The 17,166-nt window shown below is 42.7% G+C and overlaps 1 protein-coding gene across 1 annotated transcript in view; it reads right to left on the minus strand.

The window, feature by feature from the left end:
* The window catches only part of MDGA2 (MAM domain containing glycosylphosphatidylinositol anchor 2), a 913,329-nt gene extending 896,529 nt beyond the window's left edge, over window positions 1-16,800 (minus strand). The window contains exon 1 of the mRNA XM_061430940.1: window positions 14,350-16,800. Coding sequence (XP_061286924.1) covers window positions 14,350-14,629 — 280 coding nt within the window. The 5' untranslated portion in view covers window positions 14,630-16,800. The remainder of the gene's footprint in view (window positions 1-14,349) is intronic.
* Window positions 16,801-17,166: the final 366 nt, after the last annotated feature.

Raw genomic sequence — 17,166 nt, forward strand, 5'->3', positions numbered from 1 at the left:
CACACAATAGCCAGAATGGTACAGGGTTATACTATATGACACAATAACCACATTCAAAAAGCATAGAAAAAAAATCACTTTTATAGTAGCAAATGCTGTAGCTAAAAGCCTAAAACAAATCACTAAACTGCACTAATTTGTAAGCTTTGAGGTTTGAGGAACTCCCTGGCAGCTAAGAGAAGGGCAGAGCTTGCAATCAACTGTCCTCTGGAGCACAACAAGATTTTCAAGAAAAGAAACCCGTTGATATAGTCTGTTCAATTAACTTTGCAAAAAAATGCCCAAGCAATACCCGGAGGGAATTCAAGGCAAAAATCAGGCCAAATATCACATTTAACTCTCAATCTTACCAAGGCCAGTGACTGTTAATCAGCCTGGGGGGAAGTAAGTAAGTACTACACTTGACAGTGGTTGTTTTTTTTATAAGCATTACGCTTCCTATTTTACATGGACGAATATAACTACTTCTGCAGAATATCTAGTAGAGCCATGTCTTCATTTTTACAGGTCACTAATTATGAATGTGCTTAAAATATCCTACCACTCCAAAAATAAATTATAGTAGAGAGAGCCCTCAGTATGGGCATTTTGATTCTAAAAAAAAAATGAAATTATAAATCATATCTTCCTTTTCCAAGTAAGAAAATTGTGATGTGAAGTGCTGACATGAGCTACCTATATATATATTTCTTGGCCAAAAAGCTAGAATTTATACCCAATCTGCATTTCAAATATAGAGTGTTTGAAATGTCTCATAAATGGCACAAGATGATTCAGGTAACTTGTATGATTCTGTCATAGTAGGTCTACACACACATATGTGAATATAATTTGATGATACATATAAGGATATATACAAATATTTATTTTGATATCCACTTCATATTTGATTTCAAATTGAGCCACTAGTAACTATATGGTAGTTAGTTAAAACTTTATCAGTTTCAGATTTCTCATCTACCTCATTCAAAGATTATAGAGTATGGCATAATATATATAAAACTCCTAGTAGAAGGTGTGGCATATAGGAGGCACTTGTAAAATGCAGTTATTCTATGAAAAAATTATGATATCCAATATTTGATTATTTTTCAATGATAGATGGAAAAAGAAGATAGATAATCCAAGTAAATTAAACTTGGTTTGAAAATATATTTTAGAATCCACACTTGAAGACAGATCTGTCTGTTGCTCTAAAATCCCATTTTGGAAAAGAGGAAAGACCAGTATAAAGACCTGGCTACCAGAGCAGGAGGGATGGTCTTCTGGGTATGCAAGTGACTGGACTTCAAGTTTATACATCACTATACTGCCGGTTAAATAAACTTCACATGTATTGCTCTTATACAGCTAAGAAACATTTCTTTTCTGTCAATTGCAAAAATACAGAAGAAAAAAAGTAATGGGAGTTTCTGGAGGTAATGTGGCAAATTGGAAATAGTACAAACAGGAATTATCACAAAAGATATTTAAAAACAAAATGAATGTTAGAAGAGATCCTGCACTCAACACTAAATCAGAGTCAGCTTTGGAAGGGAAGCAAGAAAGACATCCAGTCCCTCAAGCTCAGCCTAAAGTTTAGTCACTGCTCCATAAGACACACTCAGAAAACAGAGACACATACACTCCCACACTCACATAGAGAGTTAGCGTATATGAGTACATAGTCTACAGTATATACATATATACTCTACAAACAAATATAGGTGTTGTTTGTGTGTAGGTAGAAAGATGAATATCTTCTTTACACTTTCTCTGAAGCTGGAGAGGTGATTAAATGTAAAGGTTTCAAAGTATTTACTTCTTTGCATAAGTAAGCTTAGAAAGTTAAGATAATAACCAGTGAGTTTTCAATGATGACGGAAAATTAAAAACTTATATGCTTTTTGAAATATCAAGCAAAATCACATCATTATAATTGAGTTCAACAGTAAATCATGAAATCACAGGAGCAGGAAGAAGGCCATTTTGAATCCAGCTGCTGTGACTGGAGGGATGCTTGTTGGTGCGACACAGGAAATCATCAGAGGATAAATAGCCTCTGAGTGAAAAGCCTGCAGCCCACTGGGAGTTATTCTTCTCTTGGGTAAAAAGGGGTAAGTTTCTAAATCCCAAACTTTACAGTGATTCTGTCATTATATCATTGCAATATAGCAGGGAATGGTCAAAATGGAATAGAGCTGTGCCTCCTTAGGAAATTATACAAATCTACATACGACTAAGAACAAAATTAGCCCCAAATTGAGGTTTGATTAATTATGGACTAAAACAGAGAACTTTAATATTAATACAGCAGCTCTGAACTAAAAAAAAAAAAGGCACAGGTAATATAGTCCAGTGTGAAACATGAAATAAATAAAAATATAAGTGAATACAAGAATATAAGTGGTGTTGGAGAAGACTCTTGAGAGTCCCTTGGACTGCAAGGAGATCCAACCAGTCCATCCTAAAGGAGATCAGCCCTGGGTGTTCACTGGAAGGACTGATGCTGAAGCTGAAACTCCAATACTTTGGCCACCTGATGAGAAGAGCTAACTCATTTGAAAAGACCCTGATGCTGGGAAAGATTGAGGGCAGGAAGAGAAGGGGACGCCAGAGGATGAGATGGTTGGATGGCATCACCGACTCGATGGACATGGGTTTGAGTGAACTCAGGGAGTTGGTGATGGACAGGGAGGCCTGGCGTGCTGCGATTCATGGGGTCACAAAGAGTTGGACACAACTGAGTGACTGAACTGAACTGAACTGACAAGAATAAGAGAAGAATCACAGCAATGGTGAAGAATAAGCCATGAAAAAGAAGAAACAAGTTCAGAACCAGGATAAAAACCATAACTATACAACTTCTTGATAATAACATCACTAATTCTGATATATACCAAGATAAGACTGACAACTACAGAACTATACATCTACTAAACCTGTGTGTGTCACAGAGTCTACTTGTGTGTATATGCTTAAGTGACATGCCTAGCAAAGCTCGTATTGTTCGTTCCATATAATGGGCAAAATTACTTTCAACTAATAATTTTGTTGTCTGTTTAAAGTCTTAAGTAAAGATGACCTTTTGGTTTGGTTACAGTACCTTACCAACATTCCCAGCCATTACAGAGCTAATAATCTGACACTAAGAAAACTAGTCTGAAGAATTTCTCCAATGCACTTAATTATGTGAATGGGTATTACCGAGTTGAATTATCTTTCACCCTTGAAAAGTAGAAAATAGTGTTTACCAAGGATAATTTAAATCCATTCTATATAAAAATGCATTTTTTAATAGTGTATAAGGTCCCAGGCTTATCATTTAATTCTACAGATACTTTTTTCTTTTTTAATAACTATGTGACTTGATGGGAAACAGCAATTTTAGTCACTCACTTTTGGGTCAGTTCAGTTGCTCAGTCATGTCCAACTCTTTGCAACCCCATGGACTGCAGCACGCCAGGCCTTCCTATCTATCACCAACTCCCACAGCTTACTCAAATGCATGTTTATTGAGTCAATGATGCCATCCAACCATCTCATCCTCTCTCATCCCCTTCTCCTCCCACTTTCAATCATTCCCAGCATCAGGGTCTTTTCAAATGAGTTAGTTCTTCGCATCAGGTATCCAAAGTATTGGAGTTTCAGCTTCAGCATCAGTCCTTCCAATGAATATTCAGGACTGATTTCCTTTAGGATGGACTGGTTTGATCTCCTTGCAGTCCAAGGGACTCTCAAAAGTCTTCTCCAACACCACAGTTCAAAAGCATCAATTCTTCAGCACTCAGCTTTCTTTATAGTCCAACTTTCACCTCCATACATGACTACTGGAAAAACAAAAGCTTTGACTAGATGGACCTTTGTTAGCAAAATAATATCTCTGCTTTTTAATATTCTGCATAGGTTGGTCATAGCTTTTCTTCCAAGGAGAAAGTGTCTTTTAATTTCATGGCTGCAGTCACCATCTGCAGTGCTTTTGGAGCCCCCCAAAATAAAATATGTCACTATTTCCATTGTTTCCCCATTTATTTGCCATTAAGTGATGGGACCAGATGCCATGATCTTAGTTTTCGGAATGTTGAGTTTTAAGCGAACATTTTCACTCTCCCCTTTCACCTTCATCAAGTGGCTCTTTAGTTCTTCGCTTTTTGTCATAAGGGTGTCATCGGCATATCTGAGGTTATTAATATTTCTCCTGGCAATCTCGATTCCAGCATGTGCTTCATCCAGTTCAGCAGTTTTTTGATGTACTCTGCATATAAGTTAATTAAACAGGGTGACAACATACAGCCTTGACATACTCCTTTTCCGATTTGAAACCAGTTTGTTGTTCTATGTCCAGTTCTAACTGTTGCTTCTTGACCTGCATACAGATTTCTCAGGAGGCAGGTCAGGTGGTCTGGTATTTCCATCTCTTGAACAATTTTCCACAGTTTGTTGTTATCCACACAGTCAAAGGTTTTGGAATAGTCAATAAAGCAGAAGTAGATATTTTTCTGGAACTCTCTGGCTTTTTTGATGATCCAACAGATATTGGCAATTTGTTCTTTGGTTCTTCTGCCTTTTCTAAACCCAGCTTGAACATCTGGAAGTTCACGGTTCACGTACTGTTGAAGCCTGGCTTGGAGAATTTTGAGCATTACTTTGCTAGCCTGTGAGATGAGTGCAACTGTGCAAATATACAATAAATCTGTGATAGTTTCATTTAATGATTTATTCTCACTTTATCTGGTTTTATTTTTAAATTATCAATTACTTGTATGCTTACAAATAAATCCCTATTTTTCCCATTTGGATGTATCATTTTTATAGTGCTATTTTTCATTTAGCCTCAAAATGGCATGATATTGAGACTATTCTTGCTCTTTGATACAAAAGGGATATTTATACACATATTTGAACACATATAAATATACTCATTATGATAAGGTCGGGGTGACATTAATAGTCTCTGGAGCTCATAAATGAGGAGGGATACCAGCTCTCCACCCTGACCCCCACCCCCACCATTAAAGAGCAAAAGGACAAACTCCAAGGTTATGTGAATTCAGAGGATAACAGCCAAAGGAGCAACACCAAACACAGAGGTATACAAGATAGAGTATCAAATGGCATTCTTGTGCACATATGAATATTACATGTACTATTTAAAATATACCATCTGATTTACTTTCTGTTTGACAAATGAGAATTTTTTCCAGATTATAATTTCTTGCTCTCTATTACTTCCTGCCCCCTTACTCTGTTCTGAGAACCAAATGGCACTCCTACTAGAGTCCAATTGTTGCACCCCTGAGTGTGCTTTTCTAAGACAGAGGACAGTCGCTATGTACTCTCCCTCTCCTCCAGATATAAAATGCAACCATACTTTATTTTTGCTGTCATTTACATTTTTTCTTATGTAACAGTCCACTTTCCTAAAAGTTTATTAGATACAGAAACTGAGGGGTAGAAAGATTAAGAAAAAAAATTTTTTTTGCCTGTGGTCATGCAGTAGAGCAGCAGGTGAATGAAAAGAAAGCCCAAGTTCACCAAGAGTTTTCAACCACATCATCCTTCTCTGAATGAGAATTTTTAAAAATAATAATAATAAAAGCACATATCTCTCTTTTCTTAAGGGCAATGAATTCATCTCAGTGGCTGTACATTTGTAAAGAACATGATGTTTTAAGTCATTTCGGACTCACAGTTCACTACTTCTTAGTAGACAGTCTAAAAAAGCTTTGGTAAGTCTTTGACTTTAACTCCAAAAGGATCCCCTATGTAAGTTCAAAGCTTCCCAAGACTGCCTCGAATTGGGGAGGGCTCAGTATCCTACAGGAACTTAAGAGATAACTGTCTTATCTTCTGATGAGCAGGTTAGGTGGCTTCACATTGAACAGACACAAATCTAGGAATCTGGTGGACACAAATACCTGAACAAGTTTCAGGGTATTATCCAGTAAAATTTATTTCACAGATTTACAAGCTTTGGGAAGGGAGAGTTACCAAAGGTTAAAGGATGGACACATTTTTCTAGTTGGAGTAAACTTTGGAGAAACTGCTTAGGCTTAATACTAGACAAGTGCTGGAAAAGACTCTTGAGAGTCCCCTGGACTGCAAGGAGATTAATTCAGTCAATCCTAAAGGAAATCAACCGTGAATATTCATCGGAAGGACTGATGCTGAAGCTGAAGCTCCAATACTTTGGCCACCTGATGCAAAAAGCCAACTCATTGGAAAAGACCTGACTCATTGGAAAAGACCCTGAAGCTGGGAAAGATTGAAGGCAAAAGGAGAAGAAGGCGGTAGAGGATGAGATGATTAGGTAGCAATACCAGTGCAACAGACATGAATTTGAGCAAACTCCGAGAGACAGTGGAGAACAGAGGAGCCTGGCATGCCAGGAGGAAAGCCCCACATACAGTCTATGCAGTCACAAAGAGTCAGAAGCGATTTAACTACTGAGCAACAACAACAAGTTGCAGGGTTATTTTTCTCTCTGCCCCCTGTTCCTATAGCTGGAATCCATGTTGTAGCATTGCCCTTTCCTTCCTTTTTACCTATGTACCACCAACCTACTTGAAAGATTCAAATTATGACGTACCAGTTTTTTCAAGTTTCCTTGAAAAGCTATCAGTGCTTTCTCCTATCCTGGCACAAATGTTTGTGTATTTCTCAGTCTTGATTGTTTTTCCACTTGGCTTTATCTTCTCAATTAACTTGCAAACTCGGAGTTCATGGGGGCCTCCAACTCTTCGGTAATAAGTGGACCTGAGGTTTGGCCTGGATTCAATTCACAGCTCCGCAGAAATAACAGAGAGAATGTCCCAGTGTTTAATCTCTGTCTATCTCTCCTTGCTGCTGCTGCTAAGTCACTTCAGTCGTGTCCGACTCTGTGTGACCCCATAGACGGAAGCTCACCAGGCTCCCCCATCCCTGGGATTCTCCAGGCAAGAACACTGGAGTGGGTTGCCATTTCCTTCTCCAATGCATGAAAGTGAAAAGTGAAAGTGAAGTCGCTCAGTCGTGTCCAACTCCCAGCGACCCCCTGGACTGCAGCCCACCAGGCTCCTCTGTCCATGGGATTTTCCAGGCAGGAGTACTGGAGTGGGGTGCCATTTCCTTCTCCACTATCTCTCCTTATGTGCAATCAATTAGCAGGTAGCATACTCTGGTCCACTGGGACTATAGGCCCTATTTAAGAATTCTCCATTTTTCCCATTCAGGAGAACAGAAAAATCGCCCTAAAGACCCCTTTATGTCAAATGGTAGCCATTTTTTTCTTCCTCTGTTTGACATGCATGAATAAAGTTCTATTTAGTTAAAAAAATTTTTTTTTTGCTGTTTTTGCTGCCACTTAAAGGGCAGATACACTTTTCCGATACTGTTTTCAGGCCAGCATCTGATTTCCTGCTCACCTCTTTGAGATGTCAGTGCCCTTTATACTGTCCTTTAGTACTGTGGGAGGCCTAGCTATGAACCAACCCTTCCTCTCTCAGATATATATATGTATTTCCCTTTCCACAGAGTAACTCCATTATTTTTTTATCCCTCCCACTCTCATTACAACAAAACAGGACAAGAAATATGCTGCTTGCAGATATGGTAGCATGTCACATATCTGACCCCATCTGCTAACCACATAATAGTCCTTGGTACAGTTTTGTCGGGGAACAGTAAGAAACTGATGTCTCCTATCGTTATGCAAAGTCGTAGTGGTAACTTACTAAAAGAAAGAGTAAGTTACATCATCATTTCCAATACCTTTACTCCTACCATAATATGTCTTTAACTGATAAATTTACGGTAAATGTGTAACAGCCAAAGAAAAAAAAATGTTCCTAATATTTGAAATCCTTTTCTGTGATTTTCTGTGAACTCCTGGGGAATGTATGATCTGGATTATGAAATGGAAATCATCTTTCTTCCTGAATTAATCAATTACATCAACAGGGAAGAAAATAAAATGTTTTAAAACAAAGATTAGAAATGGTATCTTGGAAATAGTATCTTGGAAGAGTAGTAAGAAAACCAATATAAAAAAGCTTAACTGGGATCAGTTCAAGGTGGTATAGTTAAGAACAAAAATGGAATTGTACTGGCATAAAATGGGAAATTACTAAGTGCGTACCCCAATTAAGAAGATGAGGAATTTTAGCAAGATGGCAAAAAGGATCATTCCAGGGAATAAGTCTGGACTGTGGAAAAAGAGTTGTGAAATTTCTTTCTGTAAAGAAAAGTCACAAAGAACATAGGACCACTGTCTGAGTAGCATAATACAAAGCTATTGTGTCATAAATTAGTGAGATGATTTAATGCCATCATAAAGTCTCTTCTTACTTGCAACTTTATGGTTTTACAGAACCAAAAGTTTATTAATTGGATTTGAAAATAAAAATAGGATACAGTGCTGTATGAATGAAATCATTTATTCAGTCTGCTCTAAGTAATATATTTACATTGACAGTCACTGAAGCAAAGAAATGAAATTTCATTTTGAGGGACTATTCAGTTAACGGCAATTACAGTGAAGCTAAAAACGTTCACCCTATTCATACTTGAAATGCATTCAGTATAATACTTTGCTTGTCCTTCCAAAAAGCCAAAAAGGAAAGTAAGATCTTCCCCAATTCAACTGGGAGCTGATAGCACATTCCTTTGGTTCACTGCAGCTGCCAAGAGCTCAGTTCCAGGACTAGGAGGGTATAACTGGCTCTTTGCCTTAGATTTTGTTGATTGCAAGCCTTGAGCCTATCTCTTCCAAGACTCTTCCCAAAGCATGAGAACCAAGCCTGAGAACATGAATGATGAATTATCTGTATAGATGGAAAGCAACCCAAGATCATGGTTCCTAACACTATCTTAAGACATAAACTGAACCCATAGGCTAATGCAATTAGCTGCATCCCCATGAGTCTTACCCTAGTCACATTAAAACAGTACATTTAGGAATACAGAGCACATTTTTTCCTGAAGAATTTGCTCATACCCCATTTCTCAAAATCAGTTCAAGGTAGTTTGCCTTACAAAACAAAAACGAAAAGAATTTTACAATATCAGTAAGAAGAGTTGGTACCAGAGGCAATAAAATTAAGCAAAGATGATGAAGAAAAATGCATTCCTTGAATTTCTTTTATGACATCTATTCAGCAGCATTGCTTCACCCCTAAATTTTTAATCTCTGATTCCTAATTGTCAGGACCCTGGCATCCTCACTGATTTGTTCACTAGAAAATGATTTCTTAGGCTTGATGTGCAACCTGGTCAATCTAAAATACTTAATAAATCACTTAGAGGCTTCCCGGGGACAAACAGGACATGAGTAATTAATACTGTATAAAATAATCTGCTCATCTGGCATGTGAATTTTCAGTAACATAAACAGTAAGGACAACTTTGAATGGACAAAAATCATCTGGAGATACAAAGGACAGCCTACTTTTTCTTGTGATGGTGACCAAAGTGGTGATGATTAAGGATGTGCTGTGTGTGTGTGTGTGTGTGTGTGTGTTCTCAGGTGTACATACGGATAGTGGAGTGAGAAGTGGGAAGAGAAAAGGTTAAAGCTAACTGTAAACGAAAGAGCTTCAGATTTACTTTTTAAACAACATTCAGTAAAGTCCATCCTCCCTCCTCCCATAGACTGACACCCTAAATATGTGTTTGATCAAAAAGCGGTACCTGATCACAAGGTTTCTCCAAACTCAAATGGGCTAAAAATCACAATTCATTGCACCTTGGGATAATCTTGCCGTGAGGATGGCAATATTCTGGGACCAGATGTAATGGTCAACTGACCTTCCAGAGCACTTTTATCCCTTTGGGTCAAGCTGTACATTTAGATTCAACCCACTGACAGCCTTCCAGATCCTTCTTCTCTACCTTATCCTTTGGTTCTCAATTCCACCAATCTTTTCTGTCAGCTACTGCCTGAGGTGTCATTCTTAAAATTTGTGAGAATAATTGATATTACTTGAATTGAGAGCATACAGCTTGCTAATTTGTCATATACATGTTGATAAATTTATTCTATTTACTGTTTCTAGCACATCCTGCAAGCTATTTATGGGCAGTACATTAACTATATTAGGACACCAAGTCATCAGTCGATTTGGCTCCCCTTAAAAACTATTCAAAGACATTCACTTGGTTTTTCAATTGCAGTGGGGATTTGTTCTGCACTAATGCAGTTATAAGGCTTCTCTGATGGCTAAGTAAAGAATCTGTGGAGATGCGGGCTTGATCTCTGGGTCAGGAAGATCCCCTGGAGAAGGAAATGGCAACCCATTCCAGTATTCTTGCCTGTGAAATCCCATGTACAGAGGAGCCCAATGGGCAACAGTCCATGGGGTTGCAAACAGTCAGACATGACTGCGTGTGACTAAAAAACAACAGTGATTATAACAGCAATTATAATTTTTTATTAACCTCCTTGGAAATTATAATAGGTCACAGGTAAAAAATATAGTATTTTTTTTTCCTTTTTAAAGAAGACAATTGTGAAGTTTACAAGAGATATGACTCTCAAAATTATGTAATTATCAACAGGTTCTCTAAGAAACAAGTAAAACATCCACAGAATAATTTACAAAGAAAGCTTTAAAAACTAGGAAAATACTTTGGATCACTCTGCTCTAAGTATTGCACTAGTATACACTTAACTGGGGTTTACGTTTTGACCCTGAATGCTATGTTTACTAGTTTTCCTAAGCTTAATGCAATGGGTTTAATGCAACAAAATTCACAATGTCAAAAATGGGTACCAGTTCACAGTTCTTTAATGACTTTTTAGTTTCAGTGATGTTTAATATAGTAAAAAGAATATTAAAATAAAACTTTACAATTCCAAGATTATTTTACTAAAAAGATTTGACTACAAATAACTTTTTTAAATTCAAGATGGGACAATATATAATTAAGGAAACTGATTCTGAAGACTGCACAAATATAGATATCTACAGGGAAAAATATCATTTCGAAAATTGCTTTTTAATAACATCAGAATCATTGGTGAATGGTAGACAGGCAGATATAAATCAAAGGATAATCTTCCTTTCCCATATGCCACATATCCACAAATCTCAGCTACAATGAAGTAAGTCTGCTAAGCAATATTCCCAGATAAATGACGATAAGTTCCTAGTTCCATAGCAGAAACTTTTATACTTAAGTAGTTCACAAAGGACCAAACAGATCAAGCACAACAGGAAGACAATTAGAGTTAACTCGAGACAGTATAAACTATGCATTAAAACAAATATTCCCAATTACTTTAAAAAAATCTGAATTTCATGCTCAGAATTTTCCAGGCGAGCAGTAGAAGAGTGAGGGACTGACCAGCTATTTCAAAGAAGAAAAGTCACAGTGATGTATTTTTAAATCTTGTAATTAATTTTAGACCGCAATGAAATGATTTTGCCTAAACTACCTATAAAATAATTTTATTTCCTCTTGATCCTAGCTACTAGAAGACAAAATTAAGAAGTAATCCTTTGTGTATACCATGGATGGTTTTAGATCTGCAAATACAGGTAAATAAAGGGATACAGGGGCATAGACTTTTATGCTAGCAAAGTTCCTACCGAGTCTTTGATGTGTCTGTTTATAATTGTCGTGCTTTTTTAAATTAAATTATTTTCAAGACTCCTTATGTAAAATGTTCAAAACACACTTCTTATAATCTTACACTTAACTCTTATTATCTATGTCTATTTTACAGCTGATCAATGTTTTAAGCCTAAATAAAAATAAAATCTTCTCTTCCCCATAAATGCTTTCACAAATGAAAATAAAGCTACTTCAGGTTAAGAAAGGTCATGGTTTACAAAGTCAAAGCAATGGAATTTGCAGTTTTATCAGTGGTTCTCAGACTTTAGCTTATATTATAATCATCACCTGAGGTGAAAAACCCAGAATGTGGGTCCCACACTCAGAATTTCTGATTTAGAAAGCCTGGGAGGGGTCCGAGAATTTGCATTCCTAACAAGTTCCCAGGGGACACTGATGCTAAAGGTTAGGGGTACCCACTTTGAGAATCTAACTTCTGTGACACAAAAGACAGATTTGAAAAATAATAGATAAATATAGTTTTCACCTATCTAATAGCTATGACATTTATAACGACTAGAGATGCTGCCTAATTTTCACACAAAGCCAATTCTATTCCTAGCTAAGTGACTAATAACCACACCAACAGTAAAAAAAGAAGAAGAAGACCACCACCTTCATAACTAAGATCAGCTCAGTAGCAGAAATGCTTCCCCCCTTAATGTCAATCAGCTTGAGCACAGGATCATTTTGATGCAATTGTTCTAGGTCCTAGATCTTATGCTTTGCCACTACCCAAAATGAACTTGCCAGAGCAAATAATCTAAATGGCAAAAAGTGACAGAAAAATGGAACACTGCCTCTCTAATCCAGACAGTTCCAAAACATCCCTTACCCCCCACCCAACTGTCTCACTTCTCATTATCTCCTACACACACACACACACCCCCCCCCCAAAAAAAAGACCCCTCTGTTTATTTGGGTTAATATGAACCAATGGGAGAGAAATAAAGACTTGGATAAGCAGAATTCAGACTCTCTCAGACTAGGGAACAGCTTCCTGAGAAGATTCTATCGTTTATCTGCAACGTTGGTCCGCCCTTAGAATCCCAGCCACTCTCAGATGCCAGACATCAGTGTCCAGCAAAAGTCAAAAGAGCTCTAAATGAATTCCTGCTAGTCAAGGCCCCACCTCCTGCCATCAGCCAAGCGGGTAAGATCTCCGGAGAGTCTCGGCAACTCTCTCCTACATGCAACACCACCACCAGCACCACCACCAAGAAAGCTCTCAATTTCATTCTGGAAAGAGGGAGTGCGGAGAGAGGAGATAATCAGATGCTTAGAGCTGGCAGAGAGTGAGGATCTCCTGACTAGAGCCAAGGAGGGAGGCAGGAAGACAGGCAAGGGGAGTGGCCGCAGAAGCTCAGCACAGACCAGTGCTCTCCGCTCCAGACCCTCTCCCTCCACCCCCAGCACGGCTTAGCCCTGGACCAGACACAGCGGAGAGAGTTAAGGCTCGGTCGGATTTCGCGGCTCAGTTCGCAAACAGCTGCCCACTGCGCACTCTAGGCTCCCAGAGTTCGAGGACTCAAGGTCCCCTGGCATCTGCGCCCACTCCAAAGTCACTTCTAAGGTCCGCGCTTCCACAGACACTCATGCCCTTTACCCCCGGGCAGCTTCTGTGGTGCTGGGGTCTCGGCCCTAGGGAAATGGAAATCACAGGCCGGGGGTCGGGGTTGAGGGCGGGGAGGTGTGTTGATGTGCAAATTTCATTTTTTCTGGATGTCGGCCATAGCCTAGATGCTTTGGGGGAGTCTCGGCCTACTGTCCCCTCAAGGGCTGTTCTCCTAACCTTCCCACCATACCTCGAAAATACAAAAGTTATTTTTCCTTTGTGTCACCGCCTGCTTGTCCCAGGAGAAGACGTACCTTTCAGTTCAGCCAAAGCCTGAGGGTGTGTGTGTGTGTATCTTTCAATCTCGAAAGCCAAGGGTGCCAACTGCTGACAGGCAAAGGAACCTGGATTTGCTCTTGAGGACTTAAAAACATCCGAGTTAACAAACCTGCCCTTCTCTCGATCCTAGCCCGACCAGCCCTGGGTTTTCCAGAGAACTGAGATTGTGTTCCAGTTGCAATGAGCTTGCGTCCTGCCCCGGAGCCGAGACGCGCGGACTTGGCTGTCCGTTCATTCATGCATTTGCTCATCCATTCACATAAACATGTTCCTTAATTGCGTCTGGCACCGAGAATCTTGACTTCTATTTTCCCCTCCCAAGTCAGTGCTCATGGCAACGGCTGGTGCAGGATGTAACTCGACTGTCAACCCACTTCCTGAGCCGGAAAATCAAGTCAAGGAGACATTCCACTCCCCCCTCTCCCCTCAAAGAAGGAAAAGGTGGGAAGGAGAAAGCTGGGGGAGGAGGATGGAGGGCAGAGAGCAATGGGAAGCTCACTAGGGTCACATTCGAAGCTTCCCTTCGGAGGAAACGGCGACATCGACGCCAAAGCCTGCAAGGAGCCCAATCATCATTAAACCCAAGACTGCTAGAGCTCCGGTCCCCAGAGGGGATAAATCAAGTGCAAAGTCACTCATTCGCATGAGTGCGGGGCTGCCGGCTCGACCCAACACTGAACCCGAACCGAGGCGCTGGGAGAGCGGCTCGCAGCCCAATCCGCAGCGCGCTCGCTGCCTCCTTATCGCTCCCAATAACGTGACGAAGTGTAAATCAAAAGCCACGCCGGGAGGGGCCCCGGAACGGCGCGAGTCGTGCATTTTCGCTCACCAGCCTATCTTACCTAAGAATCACAAGGTCACGACAGCGTCGCGATTCCACTCACCGTACACTCCTTGGCCAGAGATTCCCTCCAGGAGGACTGTCAGCAGCCACACGAGACCGTACACTAAATCCATCTTCACGTGAACATGAACATATCCAGCCCGGGGGGGACGCAGCGGGACCTTCTGGAGGCCGGCGGCCAGCCGGGCGCGCTCCGCTAGCGCCTCAGCCGAGACGAGGTGCCTGGGAATCGCTCGCGGAAGAGAGAAGCGCCGTGCGTCCGTCCTTTCCCCGCGGCGGCCGAAAGCGGAGCGCAGGAGCCCCGCACACCCCACACTCATGCACGCACACACACACACAGACACACACACTCACACAACACAATACCCTGACACAGACTTCCACGCACGCCTCACTCACACCGGGCGCCTGGGAAAATCGCAGACTCCGGGGAGGAGCAGGGGGCGTGCTGGGAAGCGGAGCCGCGAGGCGAAGGGTTCTTCAGGGCAGCCGGCTCGAGTCTCCGCAGCGGCGGCGGCGGCGGCGCGCTGGGCCAGCGGCGGGTGCGGGCGAGGGGCCGGGTGTGCCGAGCGGTGCGAGCCTGGCGCGGGCAGCCAGGGAGCAGGAAGTGGCCTCTGACTCGGGGCACCGAGCAGGGGCTTCCTCGCTTGGGTTCGCCTTTACAAAGTAACTCGCGAAGGTTCCCGGAGGAGCGTCAAGCGGCGGCAGCGGCCCGCCGGTCCGCAGTCCGGAGCCCCCAGCCCTGCTGTCTTGCCTTCCCCCATTCCATCAGTTGCCATTGCAACGCCAATCCTGTTACACGATACAGGCTCGCATCGCCGAGCAGGGAGAGGAGGAAGAGAAGGAGGAGGAAGAGGAGGAGTGGGACTAGGGGTTCGGGGGTGGGGAGAAAGGGAAGGGAGGAGGGGGAAGAAGGAGGAGAGGGACCGGCAGGGCGCAGAGTGTGCGTCTGGAGCTCTCTCGGGCACCAGCCTCAGCTGCCGCCGCTGCCACCGCCGCCACTGTTCTCCAAAATAGCCTTGAGCGCCCCGCCAGCGAAGAGGGGGTCTCAGGCCCGCCGCACCAATTCCGGGAGCCGAAAGCAGTCCAGGCACCGCCACTTGCAAGAGAGGGAGAAAGCCAAGAAGAGACCGGATCGCACACACGTCTACGCGTGCCCACCGGCTCCGCGCGCGTCCTCTTCGCTTCCGCGCTGCCCCCGCCAGGTGGAGGGATGGGGGCGGTCGGGACAGGCGGGAGTTTAGAGGAGGGAGCCGCAGAAGGGGTTCCCCGCCTGAGCTAACGTAGTGCTGGCATCCGGAGGTGAACGCGAGAGCAGCTGCCTGAGGAGGACCCCGGCTGCGTGGCCGCCGCTTGGGCCCCAGCCGCGGCGGAGGTGTCCGGGCTGGGCGGCGGAGCGCCGAAGGTTCGACGCCGGCCGGAATCCCTGGGTGTGCGCGGGGGAGCGCGCCGCGGAGGCGGAAAGGAGACGGAGGAGGAGGGCGAAGCCGAGAGCGGGCTGCTGAGCTGCCAGGCTGCCGGAGAGGAGGGCTGTGTGTGGTCACGTTGTGCGCTACGTGCTGAGAGCGCGAGCTGCTAGCCGCAGCCGGGCGACGTCAAAGCCGGGTGCGCGGCTCGGTCGCTTTCCTCCGCGCCTCCTCTGCCTCCTCTGCTCCTCCTCAGCTCTGCTTTCCTGTGTCAGCCCAGGAGCTCATCAGTATGGACAGCGCCGAGAGGCTCCGCGAGCCCGGCGGCATCCGGCCTCCAGCCTTCCCCGTGAGCCCCTCGCCCCCACCTCCCGGACCTGCGCGGCCGCGGAAGCCAGTTATCATTGCTGATTCCGCTGTTGGCGTCTGCACGCCGAAAGGCCGGCTACCACCTTAGACCCCGGGTAACTACAGGACACACCGTCCCCTCCCCGCCGCCCAAGGTTTCCCAGGATCCGTTCTGCTTGACTAGAGGGCAAAACAGGCCACCACGCTTGGGAACGGCACCGTTTCTTCCCTATATCTGTTCTTTTAAAGAGAAATATGGCCATCACAGCAATGAAGGCTCTTAGGGAAAAACACCTTAGAGTTCAGAGATTAGTATGTTTAATATGCAATGTCGCCTACGAAAGTTAACCGCTTTGAAAAATCTTTTCTCTGAAAGACGGAGTCTCTCATTGGGGCAGAGCTAGCCCTGATGTTGAAGGAGCTTAGGAAATTCATAGTTACAAAAGGCTCAGGAAATGCCAAGCACCTGTATTTACACTGGAACAAGTATAGAAATAGTTCACCTAAAATTAATAGGCGAAAACTGGGAATATAAGTAGTGGTTTGTGATTTCTGTAGCCACAATAATTAGTGCTTCCTGTGCGCAGTCCACTTTGTCGAATATATTCTTCACTTTTCAAACAACATATGGATAGGGAAGTGATTAAAATAGCTAAAAACGTGCATTTATACATGTGTTTTTAAAAAAGTAATTGCTATGGAAAATCTGGAGCATAGTATTCATTTATCCGCTTCCATAATAGACTGGTATAACACACTGCGGGTCCCTCTCCCTCTGCTCCGGCTGGGAAGGGTGAGGGGGCGGGGGACGGGGGTGTTACCTCCTAGCACTAGGACATGAATAGTCCCCATTGTTTCCACCAAGGTCCTTTTCCTCACTTAAGTGAATTATGCATATTATTTTTACTGAATGTGAGCTACTGTTTATGCTCTGTGTTTTCAAATTAAGAGGACTAATGTTGAGAAGATCCCAAAGGATGCCTTAGTGTTAAGACCCCTTGTTTATGAAATGCCACTTTCACATAGATGTAATTAATTATCACTCTAGAAGCAAAACTCAAAGTGTGGCATTTGTGAAGGGGAGTGAGTGGTCAGCTGAGGTC

This window comes from Bos javanicus, chromosome 10 (genome assembly GCF_032452875.1).
Source record: "Bos javanicus breed banteng chromosome 10, ARS-OSU_banteng_1.0, whole genome shotgun sequence".
Taxonomy (NCBI): Eukaryota; Metazoa; Chordata; class Mammalia; order Artiodactyla; family Bovidae; genus Bos; species Bos javanicus.